At 32.5% G+C, this 20,898-nt stretch overlaps 1 protein-coding gene across 3 annotated transcripts in view; it reads left to right on the forward strand.

The window, feature by feature from the left end:
• Nucleotides 1–244: 244 nt before the first annotated feature.
• The window catches only part of LOC110104999 (uncharacterized protein slr0889), a 36,660-nt gene continuing 16,006 nt past the window's right edge, over nucleotides 245–20,898 (forward strand). Inside the window, exons 1-5 of one of the 3 annotated variants that reach the window (XM_020834331.2) lie at nucleotides 245–652; nucleotides 1,614–1,808; nucleotides 9,022–9,069; nucleotides 9,144–9,269; nucleotides 15,990–16,114. In XM_020834331.2, the coding sequence (XP_020689990.1) occupies nucleotides 341–652; nucleotides 1,614–1,808; nucleotides 9,022–9,069; nucleotides 9,144–9,269; nucleotides 15,990–16,114 (806 nt within the window). In that variant the 5' untranslated portion in view covers nucleotides 245–340. The remainder of the gene's footprint in view (nucleotides 653–1,613; nucleotides 1,809–9,021; nucleotides 9,070–9,143; nucleotides 9,270–15,989; nucleotides 16,115–20,898) is intronic. The other 2 variants (XM_020834330.2, XM_028698219.1) reach the window with 2 other exon arrangements.

The raw sequence follows: 20,898 nt of genomic DNA on the forward strand, positions 1-20,898 counted from the left end.
GAGGGGAAAACAGAAGTGGAACGAATGAATGAGGCTTCATTTTTTTTATACAAATTATTTTGTGTTTGAAAAAATTTTGGGCATCATTTCTAATTTTAAAAAAATACTGATCTATTTTTTTTTTATCTTAAGATATATAAATTCAAAATTCCTAATTACAAATCATTCCATTTTTAGGTTATTTTTTATACTTGCTAAACCGACAACCTTATAAGACCCTCGTTAAAATAAAAAAAAAACATTCCACCGATCCACATAACCACTGTTTTTGTTTTTGGGGAAAAACATGATCACTTTCTCATAAAGGGACCGCTGCTCTCCCCCGACTTAGCAGCCATACATGATCGCTCCGCAATGCTTTGTGTTATGCATTGGAGAGAAGCTCTCTTTTATTTTTGGGAGGCCTTGCTTCGCCTCCAAGGATAGAATGTCGCTCAAGGAGAAGTTTTCGGATCGGTGGAAGCCCTTTGAGCGCTCGCTCCAGTTCTGGGTGCGGGCTGTGGACATCTATGTCGGCTATAAGGTTTGCCAACTCCGAACAAGGTTAGTCAGGGATGCCGGCGAGCAAGAGGCCATGTGGGAGCGGCAACACGTGCTCGCCGCTGAGAAGATGTACTTACTCTGTTCCGAGCTTGGTGGCTTCTTCCTCAAGGTAATCGATTTGGAAACGTGGTTGCGGTTTTCTTTTGGTTGCTTTGTGTTTCTGGAGTAGATTTGCATTGAGCAATTATGAATGGCGAGCTTTCTTGTTGCGGCTAATCTCGTGATGGTGAGTGCCGAGGGCCATTTATACACGAAGAATCATCAATTATAGACTGTTGCTATTGATGACCCCTTTCCTAAAATGCAGTTAGGGAGGGACTTCTTCTTTGTTTCGCTTGTTTTTTGTTTGGTGGCTCAATGTTTGGTTGATCATAGAAAACAGCAACATGAGAGAAAAACACAGAGCAAGACATGAGAGAAAAATCTTTTTGTTTTTTATTTTCACCATTCTTTTATATCACTTTGATCAACTCTCTTGGCTTAGAGAACCATGCTAGTGCCAAAGTGATACGGACTTCAATTTTTTCCTAGTGCCAAAGTGATAGGGACTTCTAGTTTTTGATAAGTTAGATGCCTTAGACCTCGATGATTTGGCCTTCGTTTGGTTTAGCTTGGCTTATTCACTATCCATTTATCCTTGAGCTATTCTCCCTGTGTTGAAGTAGCCATTTAATATTTTTTTTCTTAGGCCTATGACAACAAACTAATACTAACTCTGTTGATCTCTTTCACAGAAGTAGTGCTGAAGCTTAGTAAAGTATGAAAGACTATAAAGATACTCGATTTTCTCACATATGAGTAATAAAAAGAAACCATAACTATTAACTTTCTCATGCAAGAGAAAATAAATAAAACAAAATATAGTCTTACTTCTATAGCACATGAGAAATAAAGACAATAAATCTGTACTCTTCTTTCATTAAGGAAGCTTCTATATCTTATGATGATCTGATCAGGGTTATCTTTAATGAGTATGCCTTTTGTCGCTGAACGGTTAACTGCTTGCTTCTTCATGCTCGAAGTACGTCAAACAATTCACAATAGAATAATATTGATGTAATATTTATCAGGCCGCACAAATCTTTGGTAAACCAGATTTGGCCCCAGCTGCATGGGTGAGAAGACTTGTTACTTTGTGTGACAGAGCTCCTGAAACACCATTTAAAGTAGTTCAGCAAGTGGTTGAGGAGGAATTAGGAAAAAAATTTGATGAAGTCTTTGAACGATTTGATGTTGAACCAGTTGGATCTGCTTCAATTGCACAGGTTTGTCAACATTCTATCCAATTGAATTACATATAAGCTAAAGCTTTTATAGAGAAGGTTGGGTTACTATTGCTTTTTTTTTGTTCACTTGAACTTTCTGTGATTTCCTTGTACTTTTCTGGATTTTCTTGTCTATAAAGTTGGGGACGATATAGCAACAATCATCATTCTGCTGGGAAGTGTTTACTTCCCTGTTTGTGTTTCCACACATGTTACATGTATAAATACTCTAGCGAAGGAAAGGGTTTAAGGCTTGAAAGCATTAGACATTATGGCTTCATGCATTCTTTCAAGGTTTAGGCTAGGTGGCTTCAACATTTGCGATGAATTGGTAGAAAATGCATAATTAGATTGATAAATAAATTTGGATCAAAGGTTACAATGAAAAAAAAAAGGGTAATCTAACCTGGATAGAAACTGTTCATAAAGATTTGTGTAGTATATATTTTACACCTACTGCAGCACTCACCAAAATGGAAAATGAGGATTCATACCTAAAATAGTTTGGATAAGGCTAATGATATGATGTTTTTTCATGCTATTGGATAGACCATGCCCGATCTATCAATGGGCAATGTTTACAAATTTATTATAACTTTAAAATAACTTCACACAAAAAATAATCCGCCACAATCTAAAATTGAATATCTTTATATATACTAAACTAATCCACTTGGTTCCATGAGATGACACTTGGACCCAATATATGGCTGCTATATGATAGTTTTGAATTTGAATTTGAATACATTTAAAAATTATCACATCATGCATGCCATTATTTTTAAATTCAAATGGTACAAGAGATAATTTTGATTTTGAAATAACTATTTTAATTTATACTTGAGTATGGCATTATGGATGCCATTATTTTTTTAATTTCAATTCAAATTGAATGCAACAACTATTTTATTTAAGATCTTAATTATAAATTATGTTTGTTAAGCACTCTATTGAATAACATTGCAGTTGTCAGGTCCCAAGCTTTGGATAAAAAAAATGAAGGATTGTGTTAGTTAAAGACAACCAACATAAAATTTGTTGAATAATTATGACATAAATCATATATGATATTGTGTTAATGGACTTAATCCTATGACGTTCTCTGAAAGTGAAGGGCTGCATGACCTGTATATGCTGTAAAGTGTGTAAGGGTTGTTGCATCGGGGCCCGAGTGTAATGTTAAATAAGGGTTTCCACAACATGGACATATGCGGGCAAATAAGCTAGTCCATAAAATTAGAATCAGGATAAAAACTTAGAATATATGTACTTATAGGCAAATTTGTGAAATTAATAAATATTATTATTTATACGAAGATGAATATTTTATGTATTCAAGAAACTAATTGTGTTGAGCAAAATGCTAAAGAGATTGATAGTTCATGATTTAAACTTTAATATTCAGGTGGTAGTCGTACTAGAAATGATGGAGATGTGATTATAAATAATTGTTTAAAATATAATGTTATAGAAATTAATAAAATTAGAGATAAATTATAGATTTAAAGTTTATTGTTGATGCTAAGATTATTAATGTTATATATGTTTATACTTCTCAAGTAAGTCTGGATATGTATTCAAAAATAAAATCTTAAAGTAACTTACTAGAATTGATACAAATGATATCTTTTGAAGAAAAAAGTTTTTATTAGAGGAGATTTAAATTGATATATTATAGAGTGATAGAAGATTTTAAAAGTAATTAATGATGACTATGGGTTTGGAGCGACTAATGAAAGTGGTTGAACAATATTAGATTTTACTCTAACTTATGATTTTATAATTGCTAAATCTTTATGTACAAAAATTGAGGAGCATCCCATTAATTATAAGAATGTATATTATAAAACTCAAATTAAATATTTTTTTTATAAGAAAGCAAATCGTTTAGATTGTAAAGATTCTAAAAGTATTCTAAATGAAAGTTTATCTTTCCAACATTGCTTATTAATTTTGGAATTTAAGATGAATTGGTAAAAAATGAAAAATAAAATGATGTGATATTTAAAGATCACAAATAAAAATATTTTTTATAGTAAGATTTAAGTCTTAAGATTTGAGTTATTCTTGAGGAAGTTAATATTATGTTTAAAAAAATAATTAGTGATATTAAGAATATTATAAAGCATGTGCTTGGAGTCATAAAAAAATTCTTAATAATGAAAAAATTGGCGGTGGAATCAAAATGTGCAAAAAAAGATAAAAAAATAAGAAGTTTTGTTATAAAAATTGATTTATATATAAAAACTTGAAAAATTGTGATAGATATAGAGCGGTCTGTAGGGATTCTAGGAAAGTAATATGTATGATAATAATTTAGCTTTTAGTGATTTATATGATAGATTGGATACGAAGAGAGGCGAAAGATGTATGTATGAGTTAGTTAAGCAAAGAGATAGTATTAGTAAAGATTTATTTCAAATAAGTATTAAAGATGAATATCAAAAAGAGCTTTTTTAGAAGAGGATATTCAATATAGGTGGATGAGATATTTCAATAAACTTTTTAATGAAAATTTTAAGAATATGGTTGACTTTAATGACCTTAGCATGCTAAATAAAAATATAAATTCTTCTTATTATCATATTAGTAAAATAAAAGTTGGAGAGTCATTAAAGAAAATAAAATATGTAAAAGTAGCAGGAGCTGACAATATTTCAATAGAAGTGTGTAAATGCTTGGGAGATCAAGAAATTTCTCAGCTTGCTAAACTTTTTAATATTATTTTGAATGCTAAAAACATGCCAGATTAGTAGAGTGTTGGTTTTTATTTTTAAGAATGAATTTGATGCACATGATTGTGCGAATTATAGAGAAATTAAATTATTATGTTATATATTAAAATTTTGGGAGTGAACAAATAAGCATAGGTTATGCATGATATTTGTGTTACTTAAAATCAGTTTGGATTCAGGCTGAGTAGGTCTATTATGGAAGCTATATATTTTTCGAGGGATTTGATGGAGAAGTATAGAAAGAGCAAGGAGGATCTACATATGATATTTATTGATTTAGAGAAATTATATGATAAAGTTCTAGGAGAAGTGATCTTGAGAGTTTTAGAAAAGAAAAGAGCTAATGATGCTTATGTTCAAGTTCTTAAGGATATGTATATAGAAGCTGTTACTTTTGTTCAAACACAATGTGGTTTGACCAAATATTTTCTTATTTTAGTTGGATTATATCAAGGATCAACTTTAAGCCAATATCTTTTTTGCTTTAGTCATGGATGTTGTTACTAGATATTTGCAAGAGGATATACCATCATGTATGCTTTTATTGATGATATTCTTCTCATTGATAAGACTAGAGAGGGAGTTGATGAAAAACTTGAATTATGAGGTCATTTTAGAGATTTTTGTTTGAGTAGATCTAAAATTGAATATATTGAGTGTAATTTTAGTGATCAAGTAATTAAAAAAATTGCACGTTTTAGATATCTTGGGTTTATTGTTCAAAGCGATGGTGATTGACAGGGATATTATTAGTAGAGTTCATTTTGGTTGGTTGAAGTGGAGGAATGCATTGGGCCTATTGTATGATACAAAATTATCCTTCAAACCTAGAGGAAAATTTTATAAGATGATGGTGAGACCTGGAATGCTTTATGGCATAGAATATTGGTCATTAACAGGAGACAAAGTTAAGTGTTAGAGAGATGAAGATGCTTAGGTGGATGAGTGACTTTATACTTAGAGATAGAATACAAAATGAGTATATATGTGAAAAAGGTTAGAATAGCTCTTGTTTAGATAAGATTAGAGATGGTCACCTTAGATGGTTTTGGTCATATAAAATGTTGTTCTTCTAATGATCCTGTTAAGAGAGTAGATATATTAAATCCAACCTATATTAAAAATGGTAGATGTATATCTAAAAAGACTGAAAAAAGTATTAAAAATAAATTTTTTTATTACATTTAAACGAGATTTAAATGAGAATTTGACTTGCATACATAATCTATGGACCACTGCTTGTTTTGAGCCAAACCTATCACTCATGGTATCCTAAAATTCAAAGGAATAAGTATTCAACTTTTTAGGGTGGAATGATACGCTTTTTCATAAAAATAAACCTAGCTGTGTTTTATGAATTTTAGATATTCTTTTGTATTTGGATAAGAGAGAAGTTTACTTAATAGGGCAAAACAAATATACCTAAGGGTTTTACTTAGTTCTTACTAAAATTCACGTAATTGGGTAATGTGAATTTCAAGAGAAAGAGACGTTAGAGATCTAGAAGCTTAAGTTTTAGTGTTAATGATAGAAAAAATCACCTATTTTGCCTTAGTGATGGGAATCTAGAATTTGGGTTTAAATACAGGGATCATCTATTTGATTGGGCCAAATACGCGAGCCTTGGCTTTGAGGTTCAAGGAAGAGAGAATGGATTTAACCTATAGCTTTGAAGCCAAGGTTGATGGGTTCCTATAGCTTTTAGGCTAAAGAAAAAAGAGTGATTTAATTTGTAAATTTTGGGCTAAGGGTTAGGGGATTTACTTACTTGATTGGGGATCAAGCAAATTGAGGAGAGGAGGACCTATAGCTTTGAGGCTAAAGGGATGAATATTCTTATAGCTTTTAGGCTAAAAGAAAAAATTCTAAGCTATAAATTTTAGGCTAAGGGTTGGATAAACTCTTATAGCTTTGAGGCTAAGGAATATGGAGAATTTTCTAGGACTTATGGGTCCATAAAAAGATATGATTTGTAACTTTGGGGTTACAAATTATAAAAGTGGTCCTCGAGCTTTTTTTGGGTTCAAGGGTGAAGGTTTGCTTGCTTAATTTGGGTTAAACAAATGAAGCTAAGGTAAATATCATTTGTTGATTTGGCTCAACAAATGAGTTTAATGAGGCTTAGATTTTTGTTCTTGAGGTTCGTTTTGTGCTCTTTTGAACTCTTTAGAAGTCATTTGAGAACCTTGGTGAGAGTTCATGGAAACATCGAGTACAGGGGAGGCTGGGCGGGTTGACTCAAGTTAAGTTTGGGACTTCTAAGTTTGTGGTGGCTCTTAAGGGGTCCTAGAGTTCTTGTTATGAAGTGCTTGGAACTTTAGGGAGCCCTAAAGTATCATCATACATGTGGAAGGAGGGCTCTTAGAAGATAATTTCTATTTATTTTTTAGAATGTCTTAAATTCATTTAAATAGGAATGATCATATCTATGGCTTGAGAGGAATTTAAGATCAATTTTGACTTGATCTAAGAATCCTAGAAGTGTGCTAAGATGATAAACAATTTTTAGGAAATTTAAAAATTCAATCAATTATTATTATTATTATTTTTCTCAAAGCTTTGTAAAATGTCAAATGTGAATTTAATTAACTATACTCTTGTGAGATTTGCAATATAGGCCTTTAAGGGTTTGTGAGAAGTTTGACAATAATTTGGGATTTTCTTAATTAATCAAACTCAAATTTTGGCATTCACCAAGGCTTAGGAAAATCCATGAGTCCTAGCATGTGAGGCCCACAACATTTTCTTTTAGATTAATTTTGTTTAATCTATGTCCTAAGCATCATGCTTTAGTTAAGTGTGTAGCCGTTGGATTTGGATTTGATGGCTACAAAAACCTACGGTTCATTGTAGGCGAAGATTTGGGAATTGGGATGTAATATGAATGCAATTTCATGCATTGGAAGGTCATTGGGCACGAGTCCAATGACTTGACACTCATTGCCTCCCACTTCGGATGCTCAAATGAGAGCAACCCATTGGAAATCCCAGATTTTCATGAGTTGGTGAAGGGGATAATGGGCGTTATTAGGTTTGAGAGCATCAAATGAAGTTTCTACAAAGATCTAATGTTTGTGGGATCGTCATACACAATCACAAGGGCCGGGAGACCTAGGTTTTCTAAGTTTAGGAGTTTTACCTCACTGGAGCTAATGTCTGATGACAACCGGCTGTAGTACCTTCATCTAGTAGAAATGAAGGCAATTGTAAGAAAGAAAGATCTGCTGTTCGATTGCTTTGGATGTTGTCAGTGCTACCAACTCGCCGGAGTTGATGAACCTTGAACTTGATAATAAAAAGGACTCTTGTTCTCTTAGGTAATAATATTATTATTTTTCTCAAAGCTTTGTAAAATGCCAAATGTGAATTTAATTAACTCTACTAGTTGTTGGACTTTCCATATAGTACCTTCAGGCTTCATCATATAATTTTATTAAATATGAAGGTTCTTTATATATGGAGAACGGTCTTTATCCTTTGGGTCTACCCTAAAACATTGCATCCAATTTCTTATTATAAAGAAGGGAGAACCCTAATAAATAATATACACCAATTTCCTCCTTAGAAAGAAGCTAAGTGGTACGAAGGTTTAGTGTACAACAATCAAATCCACTTCCTAATACGAAAGTTGGTGCTTTGATTGAACCATTCTATTGGTCATTTTGATCAGCATTATCTACATAACAAACCATTTAAACTAATAGCCTAATTTCCCTATTAAGGTAGTTGTCAATTTTCTGAAAGTTTCCATGAAAAAAAATTAAGTCGAATTTTTGAGATTTGGGGTTTTTTTCTTTGAAAAAAAAGTGGCCCTAGCAGTATGGTTGATAAAGAGATATTGTTTGCAATTTCTCGTGAAGACCTGAATGGTTATACCCCTTTACTTGGTCTCCTTACCAACATAGTCATTCATTTTTCGTATGATTTCTCCATGACCAAGGTTCCTATCAAATTTGTTATGTGTTGACTGCTTTGTTTTGGCTCCTTGACTTAATTACCTTGGTTTACCATGAATGCGTTATTTGTACATGTTAAAATCAAATTTTTGTTCAACAAACTTAGCATATTTGTTGCAGACTTTTTTCTTCAGTATTGGATTGTGTAATTGCTATTTATTCTATACTTCTGAGAAAAATCTGGCCTATTGTTGACCTCATGAAAATGCCAAAGCTTTAAATTTTAAATATATTGAATCTGATCAATTGACTGCACTCATGATAATGCGGTTTGTATCTTGGCCCCATCGTACAACTCAGTGATCCCAACTTATTTAGTAGCTAGTTAAATGGAGATTTACTTAAAACAGCATTCTATGTTTAGGGTGTAAAAAGATATGGGCTTATCTTTCGAAGGTTTTCTATCATCTAGGTAAACCTATTATACCGTTATAGGATATTCTTATTATTTCTTAATTGATCTCAGCATTTTAAAATATATCTTTTTCTGAGTTATAAAATCAGCAGCATCTACAATCGTAGGTACATCGCGCAAGATTAAGAAATGCAAATACTGATGTTGCGGTCAAGGTGTAGTACCTCTAGTCAGTTCCCTTCTCTTATTCGTGGTTGATGCTCTAGCTGCTTCGTTGCTTTTAATTTAGGTTCAGCATCCTGGTGGTGAGCTTCTGATGATGATAGATATCCATAACTTGCAAGCTTTTGCTAAATTCTTGCAAAAGGAGATCAATTTTGATCTATTTTCTCTTACGAAGGAAGTCGAAAAGCAGGTACTTGTTATTTTTGTTATTGTGTATGTCTAATATTCGGTATATATTTATGTTTCTGAGTGTAAAAAGTTAACTTGTGGTTGTTATCCTGCTATTTCTGATGATGTTCTATTATTGAGGGTTGTAATTCGCTGTGAAAGTTTATGCACTTCCACCCGGAAGTTTGCCTGCCAAGAGAAACCAACTAGTAGGAAGGGCGTTTGATAAAAAAACTATCGTTAAGTCTCTGGAGCACGGACAATTAGAGGAAACATTTTTTTTCTTCTCTAGTTTTATGACTTTTAACCAACTAGAGGAAAAATGGGAAGGATGATAAAAGTTGTACAAGGACATGTCTCTGGCTTGGATTAATTAAACAGATATTACTGTGGGGGGAGGGGGATGGTTTATTGTAGACTCGGTTTTAGATTTTTTTGTTTTGTTTTTTGTTTTAATTTATTTATGAACATCTTGATAATTCTTATTTAGAATGGCAGTCTTTTTTGCTTAATTAACTATTTTTAGCAGTTTAAACTGTTTGATTTTGATAAGCAAGATCTAATAAATCATCAATAAGATATATAACTGCCTTATTCTCTGAACTGGGGAAGTGGTATAAGGCGCTACTTTTGGGCTGTAAATGAGATGCGATACAAGTTTACTTAATAATTATCTCATCAATAGTTTTTAGAGATTTGAACTTGATTGAATTTTAGCTCATAAAAACGTCCTAGGCCACTAAAAGATAATGCTTTCAGGAATTGCTAGCATACTAATTTTCTTACGTGAAGTGAATGCCGGACCATGCCAGAAAAAGCTTGTGTTGAGCTTAACTTATTGGTTTTTTGGAAGTTTTCTTCACAAAGTCGATGCATTATATTGCTAGAAATAAGATTGAGCCTTAGATTGGAGATTTGGGATATTCTGCAATCATTTTATATGGTGAATTTAAAACTGTTTTCTGGAGCAATTTCTAGAACTGAAATTAGATAGAGTAGGCTAAAAAAGAAGAAAATGCTGACCAAAAGCAGAGAATAAGACGAGATGAAATTTGACCACATTGATTTGTTTGTATCACTATTAAAAATTCATATACACTTGATCATGATAAAAACGGCCATCCTTTCCTTGCTTGTGAATTAAAAAGGATTAGTTTTATTTATAGCCTAAGGTGCTGTTTATTTGAAAGTGTTTAGAATCCAAGTGTTTTTTGATTGTAGGTTAAAATATATTATGTGTTTTGAATATTCAGAATTGTTTGGCTGTCTTTAAATTGAATGCAAGTGAACTATTTTTTTTGTTTCATTGGTGTGATGTACAATGAAAAGCAGAAAATCCAACATTTGAGCAACTTGAATATTTCTGATGTAATAACCCAAATTGACGATTGTCATTTTCGATGCCTAAACTTGTAAGGAAGAGGGGCCGATTTTATCGTTTGGAGTCATGAAGGGAGACAAACGAGCTTTTGATTTCCATTACCTGGTGTCAATGAAGATGAGAAATATGTGTTTATTTCTTCGTTTGGAGTTTCGAAGGAGGCGACCATCGTTTGGGTTGCGAGGATGCGAAAGGAGGATTCAATCCTTTAAATTGACGAGAGATGAGAGAACTGAGAGAGATAAAGAAGGAAATAGAAGCAAGTGGTGCCGAGTGAGTCGATGAGGAGAAGAAACCTATGAGTGAACCATCAAGCTAGGGCAGGGTTCGGTTGCTGCCATCATGTGCGAGGTAGAATAGGTGCTTGAGCGGCGTCGACTGGAACGTGCATGAGAAGGGGTTTCATGCATGAGAAAGGAGATGAACGATGGGTACTGCAACGACGATAGGGAGAGAGACGGGTCGGTAAGTGAGGTATAGGTTTGTTAATGAAACTATTTATTTTAGAAATTGGTATTAATGTTTTTTTTTAGAAGGAGAATAATGTGTTATAAGATGATTCTTTTAGATTATGAGAAAATTGTTTAAAGGGAAACTCAAATTATATTATATTCCTTCGAATCATTACATACATACATATATATATATATATATTCTAGGAAAATAAATAGAAAAAAGAAAGAAATTTAATCTAATTAATTATAATAATTATATCCCATGGATCTCCAACTGCAACCCACGGATTGCTGACATGGCCTCCCCTTGGTTATGTGATTCAACATCCCACGGTTCTCCAACTGCAACCCATAGATTGCTGCCCGCGGATTGTTGACGTGGCCCCCCTTGGATGTGTGATTCAACAATTTTAAATTAAGTGTTTTTAATTAAAATAATAAGAAATTGTGAATTAATAATCAGTGCTTTAAAAATCGGACCGGACCGGCCGGTTCGACCGGTTCAACCGTGAACCGGTCTGACGGCCAGTTCGGTTCAACCTGAAAACCGGCTTCGCTTCAAACCGGCCGGTTTTGGCGAAAACCGCCGGTTCAACCAGTGAACCGGCCCGGATTTTTTAAAACCAGCCGGTTCAAATTTTTTTATTATAAATAATTAATAAAGGGAAATTTACATACATACCACTTTATAACATCCTATTTACATATCTAACACCTTTTATTTTTGTTCGTTAAGCGGCTCAAGTAAAAATTATAATATAAAAATTAATTTTTATGATTTGAATAATATTTATTTTTTAAAGTTTTTTAGTAAAATATTTATTTTATTTTTTAGTTAATAATAATTATTTTTTATCAAATGAATTACTCTTATGTTAAAAAATTTGTAAAATTTCAATTTTTCAACTCCAAAAATTTTTATCTTACAAAATAAAATATTTAATTATATTTAAGATTTTATATTGAGAGTTTTAAGTTTTTAAATAACTTACACTATGTAATATAAATTAACAATAATTTATAGGAAATTATATGATTATTATATTTCATTATTTTATCAATCTTATTAATTTTTTAATAATATTATTATTTATTACGTCATCCGGTTCGACCCCGGTTCGACCGGTCGAACCGTGAACCTCTCTTTCTTCCGGTTCGATGTTCGGTCCGGTTTTCAAATCCTAGTTAATAATAAACATAAAATAAAAAGTGAATTTATATATTTTAAAATAGATGTTTATTTAATACAACAACAACATCTAGCTTTTATCCCACTGTATGGGGTCGACTACATGAATCCTTTTTCTATATTGTCTTATTAAGAGTCAAATTCTCATTTAAAGCTAACAAAAGGGTCATTTCTAGTACTTTCTAATTCTTTTTAGGACTATCTCTGCCTTTCTTAACATAGTTTAGATCTATTAGATCTACTCTCCTAACTAGATCATCGGAATGCTGAAGTTTTAAGTGACCAAACAATTTAAGGAGACTCTCTCTAATCTTATATGCCACTGGAGCTATTCCAATCTTTTCGCGTATATATTTGTTTCACATTCTGTCTCTAAGAGTAAAACCACTTATCCATCTGAGCATCCTCATCTCTACAAAGCTTAACTTAATTTTATACTTCTCTTTTAACGACCATTATTTTGTGCCATAAAGTATTGCAGGCCTCACCACCATCTTATAAAATTTTCCCTTAAGTTTGAGGGCCTCTTTTCTTATCACACAAGAGGCATGATATACTCTTTATAATGACTTGATCACCCAAAGTCGCAATCCCCCTACTAGATCTATTACTTCTATAATTATACTTCAAGTATTCGGTTTTAGATCTACTCAAAGGAAAATATTTAGACTCTAAGGTTGACCTCCATAATTCATGTTTTCCTTCAACTTAAAAAGAAGTTTTAATAAAGCTCTGTATTTCTTTTGATTTGATTTAATTGAGGTATATGACATGTTTCTTATTGTTAAGTATAAAGTTTGATATGTTAGGAGAGTCTAAATAAAGTACTTTTTACTCATCTGATTATGATAGAAGTAGCTCAGAATGAGAATTAGTAAGAAGGGGTCTGTTTGGATTTTCCTTCTCTATTATACTCCAAATTGATTATAAGGAGGCCCAAAATGGGTGTGACATAAGATATCTAAAACGAGTACACTTATTAATGACTTGATCGCTCAAAGTCCCTACTAGATCTATTACTACTAAAATTATACTATATCTATTCGGTTTTAGATCTACTCAAACGAAAACCTTTAGACTCTAAGGTTGACCTTCATAATTCGAATTTATCTTCAATTCTCTCTAGTCTTACCAACAAGAATAATATCATCAGCAAAAAGCACACACCATGGTACATCCTCTTGCAACAGTCAGAACATCCATGACTAACAAAATTATTAATGTGATTATAAATGATGAAAAAAATATTTGGTAATAATAAATTGAAAATATCATAAGAAAGCAAATTTATAAAAAAATAAAATGAATTAGATTATGGTTTTTTTTCTTTTTTAGAGAGAGAGAGAGAGAGAGAGAGAGAGAGAAATAAATATAATCATTATTAGTGAATTAAATTATTATTATGTTAAGTGATAAAATAAATTTTAGTAATAAATTAAATACCTAAATAGAAAATGTATGAATTATTAATATTTTTTTTAGAAGATGAGACTTATTTTGGAGCATTTGATAGCTATTTAGGAAGATAAATATTATTAGATATATTATTTATGATAATAAAGATACTTTAGATAATTGTACGTAATTATAGGTGCTCAAATGAGAAAGTTTGCGAATCAACAAGTTATTTAAATTCAGAAGAGTACTCATATCTCTAATTATAAGAATGTTTTTTCTTATGATTTTGTTTTCTTCTAAATTTAATGCATAGAAGGATATTGACACATTTATTTAGTTATTATTGGAAGTTAAATCATGATTTATCTTTCTCTAGTTCAATAATTGGTCATCTTGGAATAGATGATAATTGGCATATTATGCTTCACTCTATTATATTAAGTTAATAAATATTATATGATTGAAATGAGTAGATAGAAATACTTATATGTGCATACTGATTAATGAAGTACACCCCTTTATGGCACTTGTTGGAGATGCAGTGTACCCACATGTGTAAAATGAAAAAGATTTTGAAAAATGTTGTGGAAAAGGAAACGAAAATACCTTCATTGGTACTATTTAGACTATGTCTCCTGTGATGATTTTATTAGTTATAAAAATATTATGATAGGATTTAATTATTATAAATATGCATAAGATATGATTGATGGTCATTTCAAATTTTAAATATTATTAAATAAAATTACTTTATATTTTACAATGAGCATGTAGGTTGAGAAAAATGTCTGTATTATTGTAATTTAGAAGAATGACTTACTCATTGAGTTGAGTTACGACTCACTCCTATATTTGCAAACACATATAGGTATTTTTTAAAAATAATTAATGATTGAAATAGGAGAAAACGTGTATCGGCGCGACGTTTCAAGAGAAAGATATTTATAGTATTTTATTTTTAAAATGCATATGAAAATTTAGTTCTTTTTTGGTGTATTTAACATAGTTAGTTAGTAAACAAAATTTTAATTAATTGTCTAATCATTTGTTCCGAATGTTGGCCTTTAAAAGAGAAGCATAATACTAAGTTAAGTGTGGCAGAGATGAGGATGCTCAGGTGGATGAGTGGCTTTACCCTTAGAGATAGGATACGAAATGAGCATATACGTGAAAAGGTTGGAGTAGCTCCAGTAGAAGATAAGATTAGAGAAAGTCGCCTTAGATGGTTTGGTCACATAAAACGGCGGCCTTGCGATGACCCGGTTAGGAGAGTAGAGGTATTAGATTTGACTTATGTTAAGAAAGGTAGGGGTAGACCTAAAAAGACTTGGTTAGAAAATATTAGGAATGACCTTTCTTTATTAGATTTAAACGAGAATTTGACTTTTAATAGGACACAATGGTGAAAAAGGATTCATGTAGCCGACCCCACGTAGTGGGATAAAGGCTTGATGTTGTTGTTGTTGTTGTCTAATCATTTGTTCCCGCCTTATTAATTTGAACTTTCTAGCTGAGTTGTGATATCTGATGTATTGAATCTCATTATAGTGGTAAACAAAAAAATTATAGTAATGTAGGAAATGAAAAAAAAATTACAAAAGTTGTTCTCTAAAAGGTGGAATTAAGAAAAAAAACAAACAAACCCGTTTTACAAAGGATGGAAGTCAATGCAATCAACATTTGGCGTTGAAGATGGTTGATGATTGTGTAAGGGCTGTGGAGGCAATGGCCGATGACGCACGTGGAGAAGGGGAAACACAACGGGCTAGTGACCATGAGAAAAGTGGGCTTTTTCATTGCGATGGGGATGTCCCAACTTTGACAGGGGCCTACGAATGCCGACTTGTGGCTGTGAAGGATGGAGGGGCCCTTGAAGTGGAGCGCTAAGGATAAGTTGAAGGGCTTGGGCGTTTTGAGAACGGGAAATACACAACGGTGTCCATTTCAAACTCCCTCAAATCGAACAAGTTCTGAAGTCATGAGAAAAATGCTCATTTGAGGTATTCCTAGGACTGCAAATATTTACATCATTTTTTATTTACTTAAGATCAACCAATAAAAAATTAAAATACATGTAAATAGAATGCAATGCACTTATTTTACTACCAAATAAATAGCCTCAAGTGATTTGCTTAGCCGAACATAGCTTGCATGCAAAATATTCCCATCCAACAAGGTTCTCTTTGATCATTATGTAGAATTCGGCTTTAAAATTTTGTCAGTGAAAATGTTTTTTTATTGGAAATTATTTAATATTTTGTTTTTTTGGGCTATATTGTTTTTCTTATGTGCCTTTTCTGCTTGTTTATTCTATTAAAGATTCGGTATGAATTTGATTTTCGGCGGGAGGCAGAGGCCATGGAAAGAATCAGAATTTTTTTTCGCACTAACAACAGAGCTGCACCTGTTCTTGTGCCGCGCGTTATTAATGGCATGGTAACCAGGTATGTGCAATATGACTAGAATCTTTGAATGTTAGAAGCATGTGTGGGAAAAGTGCTGAATTTATGTCCTCATGCTGATGTAACTAAGGCAAGATGATATACTTAATTCTACCTTCGTCTCAGTGGTAGCATATAGACTATGAATCTCTATCGGCTTACTCTTGAATAAACTGAAAGATGCTTATGGAAGCAAAAGCTTTTTTAAAGATTGTGGTGTATATCTTTGAGCTGTGTGGAGCTACCTGGACTTGAGATTATTGCAAATCTGCAATTACTAATATTCAGAAGATAGGCTTAAATTTTGCATGTGTGCATTCACCATGATAACCATTGTTTAACATTGTAACAACCATGTATTATCGCAAAACCATGCTCATTTTATGCTGGTTGCATGACGAGAGAAATGTTCTGTCCTCCATGCAAGTATCTGAATCGTTGAAGATGAAGCTTACCTGTGTTCAAGAAATACAACTTAGATACTTTTTAATATGCATATTTGCTTGAGGAATGAAAAAGTTTGTTCAACAACAACAACAACAACATCAAGCCTTTATCCCACTACGTGGGGTCGGGAAAAAGTTTGTTCCCTTTTCATTAATAAAATTTGTCTGGCAATTAAGATTTACATAATCTATTAATGCTAATCCATTTCATCTTTATCGAAATAATTGCATAGAATGTTTTCTCAGGTCCTACTTTTCATTGCCCCAAATGTGTGTCTGGTTGGTTATTATGTCAAATTGTTTGGGAATCATGAGATGGCAACAAAAGCTATTAATAATAGTAATTACAAAGTAAACATATTGGAAATATATTGGTTAGGATACTATTTGTTGAGTGATAGCTAGTTTAATCCTTTCTTTGCCTTGTCATTGGAGATTCAAAGAGAGATAGACATTTGCGAGCCAGAGCAGATATCATGTTTAGAGAGAAAGGACTAAGAGAGATTGTACTCAGAGGAGAGAGAAATCCAACAAGGGGGATATATATATATAGATAAAGTTGGAGATATGCAAATTAGAAATGTTAATGAGAGGATAAGTAGAAATATTAAATATCAAAGCTGCAACTAAAAGTAAGTGAAACTTATACAAAATGATATGAATTTTTATTAATCTTTTGTTAGAAATCAAATGTATACATGATTCTAATTTCATTTCTGTTAACATTGTTCATGAAAATGTTAGGATATCAGTAAATCCAGCTTGCTTAAGTTTTTATCACATGATTGCAATGATTTTGGTCGATCGCTCTCTTAGAACAATGTTGCCATTTACAGTTGAACGCAAAAAATAGTGTTAATAAACTTTAATGGAGCTTTTTAAGCATAGTCCTATATATAACATGAGATTGGTCAATCAAGTTGAATTCAATTTAGACTTTCAATTTGGAATCAACTACCAGCACAATTGAACGTTTGTTTTTTAATGTAATATATAAGATTGAGAGCTAAACTCTAGGTGAAGCACCTGCTCAGTAAGACTCGTGAGGGAGGAAGTAGAGTGCTGATGGAAGTAACAGAAAATTTTATCTCATGGAAGTGGTCTACGTTGACATTCAGTAGCAGTCAGAGCTGATTTCATTGCCAGACAGTTGAATGGGACAAGGATGTGGTCAACCAGTATGCAATTTGTAATGATTTCTGCAGAGGATTGGAAGTGAAAGAAGTATTATGGTGGTACTGTTCAACTAAGGGAAAGAGTTTGGACTTTGGGCCAGTTATCTGACTTCAACTACATGGGGCCGGTTGAAATTAGGTCTGTTTCAAAATTTCACTAAAATGGGTTCCTTCTTAGGTTCATTATTGCTTTTGGTGGCCTCGGTTCAGGTTTGAATCTAGATAGGATCATAAAACAAGGGTTTGATAAGTTAATGACTGGTATAAACTTTAATTTTTCCTAAGTGATTGAGCTTTATGCGGAAAAAAATGTGGAAAAAGATTAGAATGGAAGCTTGAAATTTTTCTAGGATTTGGTTTTTCTTACCACCTCCTACACCTCCACGAAAAAGTCCAATCCCATTTCACTTTCTCTCTCTATACTTAGATAGAATTTTCTCTGTAAAAGGGAGAGAAAACCCACCATATCTCCATCTATGCAGTTCCCTCTCCACCTCAAACACCCCCTCATTCTCATTCCATTTATCTCTCTACCTAGAGAAAATAATTCACCCTCCTTTCTAAAATTGGAGGGAAGGAGAGATTTTCTCTCTCTTGCTACCCCCGCACAACTACCACATTCCTCATCATTAAGTGTTGCATCTACTCTCCTAACCAGTTTATAGGAAGGCCGACATTTTATGTGACCAAACCATCTAAGGCGCTCTCTCTAATCTTGTCTGCCACTTGAGCTACTCCAATATTTTCACGTATATGCTCGTTTAAATTCTGTCTCTAAGAGTAAAGCCACTCATTTACTTGAGCATCCTCATCTCTGCAACACTTAATTTTATGTTTCTTTTTTAATGGCCAACATTCTGCGCCATAAAGCATTGCAAGTCTCACGACCATCTTATAGAATTTTACCTTAATTTGAGGGGCACTTTTCTATCACACAACAGGCCCGATGCATTTCTCCAGTTCAACCATCCAACTTGAATTCTACTAATAATATCCCTATCTATTTCACCAACACTTTGAAAAATATAAAAAAAATGTACATAATGTAAATTAAAGACTTCAGATGTGTGTATATTTTCTAAAAGAAATGTAGAATTTTATAATTTTTTTTAATGTTTTCGAAATATGTGAAAAATGGGATATGATTTTTTTTTTCGGTGAAAATTTAAGCTTGCCTTTCATAATTTTTTTTTGCGTATTTTTGGGCTGAGAGGATGAATCAAATATATTGGACTTTAAAGAACTCATTCATCATCCAAATTGGGAATTACAACCCGAAGTTACCATATTTATGTTAACCCATGAGCTTAAGCTTACATTTAATGTTAGCTAATGTGCTAATTGAGGTTAGTGCATGTATGAGCTAATGTGTTTTAAGTGAAGGTTGAAAGTGTACACTATTTGAAAACCCTAGAGAGTGAGTTTCTAGGGAGAGAAAAAAGTGAGTTCCACAAAAATTCATATTCTTCTTTTAACACCATACAATCTTCATAATTGTAATTTTTTTTTTTTGAGCCTTGTTTGATTTGTCTTGAGAAAGAGATTTTGGATCTCAAAAGTATCTTTGTAAGAATTTGATCACATAGCATGTTATGCTAGGAATAACTTGCTTCTCATTCTTATATAGACGTGTAGGGTTTCTCCATTACCTATGATGGTGAGATGCTTCTTTATCTTGCAGTAGCAAAATAGAGGATAGTTGAACTAATTTTGAGAGGACTTGGTGAGCAGTCGTAGGCTCGTTGTGGACAAATCATGATAATCAGTTTTCATTCTTGTTTCTTTTATGCACTTATTTTTTCAATATTTTGGAGATGAAGGAATTTTGTGACTTACGAAACTTTTCAATATTATTTTGAAGACTAAAAATATGCCAGATGAGTGGAGTGTGTTGATTTTCATTTTTAAGAATAAAGGTGATGCATAAAAGTGTGCGAATTATAAAGTAATTAAGTTAATATGTCATACTTTAAAACTATAGGAGAGAATTATTAAGCATAGGTTATGATGTGATACTAATGTTTCTCAAAATCAATTTGGATTCATGCCGGGTATGTCTACTATGGAAGCTATACATTTATTGAGAGGTTTGATGGAAAAGTATAGAGAGAATAAGGAGGATTTACATATGATATATATTGATTTAGAGAAAACTTATGATAAAGTTCCAAGATCAGTGTTATGGAGAATTCTAGAAAAGGAAGTGGTTAATAATGCTTATAATCAAGTCATTAAGAATATATATGCATGAGTTGTTACTTGTGTTCAAACACAATGTGGCTTGACCAAATGTTTTCCTATTTTAGTTGAATTACATCAAGGATCAACTTTAAGCCCATATCTTTTTGCTTTATTCACGGATGTTCTTACCAGACATCTGCAAGAGGATGTACTTTGGTGTATGCTTTTTGTTAATGATATTTTTCTTGTTGATAAGACTAGAGATAGAGTTGAAGGTAAACTTGATAAGGTAAACTTGAATTATGGAGGTCAACCTTAAAATCTAAAGGTTTTTGTTTGAGTAGATTAAACCGAATATATGGAGTGTAATTTTAGTAGTAATAGATCTAGTAGGATGATTGTGAGTTTGGGCGATTAAGTCTTTACTTAGATAACATGTTTTAGATGTCTCGGGTCTATTGTCCAATGTGATGGTGAAATAGATGATATATTATTAGTAGAATTCAAGTTGAATGGTTGAAGTGAAGGAATGCATCAGACCTATTGTGTGATAGAAAAGTGCCCCTCAAACTTGAGGGAAATTCTATAAGATGGCAATGATACATGCAATACTTTATGGCGTAGAATGTTGGCCATTAAAAGAGAAACATAAAATTAAGTGTTGTAAAGATGAGGATGCTCAGGTGGATGAGTGGGTTTACTCTTAGAGATAGAATGCAAAATGAGCATATACATGAAAAGGTTGGAGTAGCTCTATTGACATATAAGATTAAGGAGAGTCTACTTAGATGGTCTGGTTAGGAGAGTAGATACATTAGATTTGCCCTATTTTAAAAAAGGTAGAGGTATACCTAAAAAGAGTTGGTTAGAAAATGCTAGAAATAATTTTTTTATTAGATTTAAATGAGAATTTGATTCTTAATAGGATACAATGGAGAAAAAAAATATTCAGGTAGCCGACCCCATGTATTGGAATAAAAGCTTG

The sequence above is a fragment of the Dendrobium catenatum genome, unplaced genomic scaffold (genome assembly GCF_001605985.2).
Source record: "Dendrobium catenatum unplaced genomic scaffold, ASM160598v2 fragScaff_scaffold_1056, whole genome shotgun sequence".
Classification (NCBI taxonomy): domain Eukaryota; kingdom Viridiplantae; phylum Streptophyta; class Magnoliopsida; order Asparagales; family Orchidaceae; genus Dendrobium; species Dendrobium catenatum.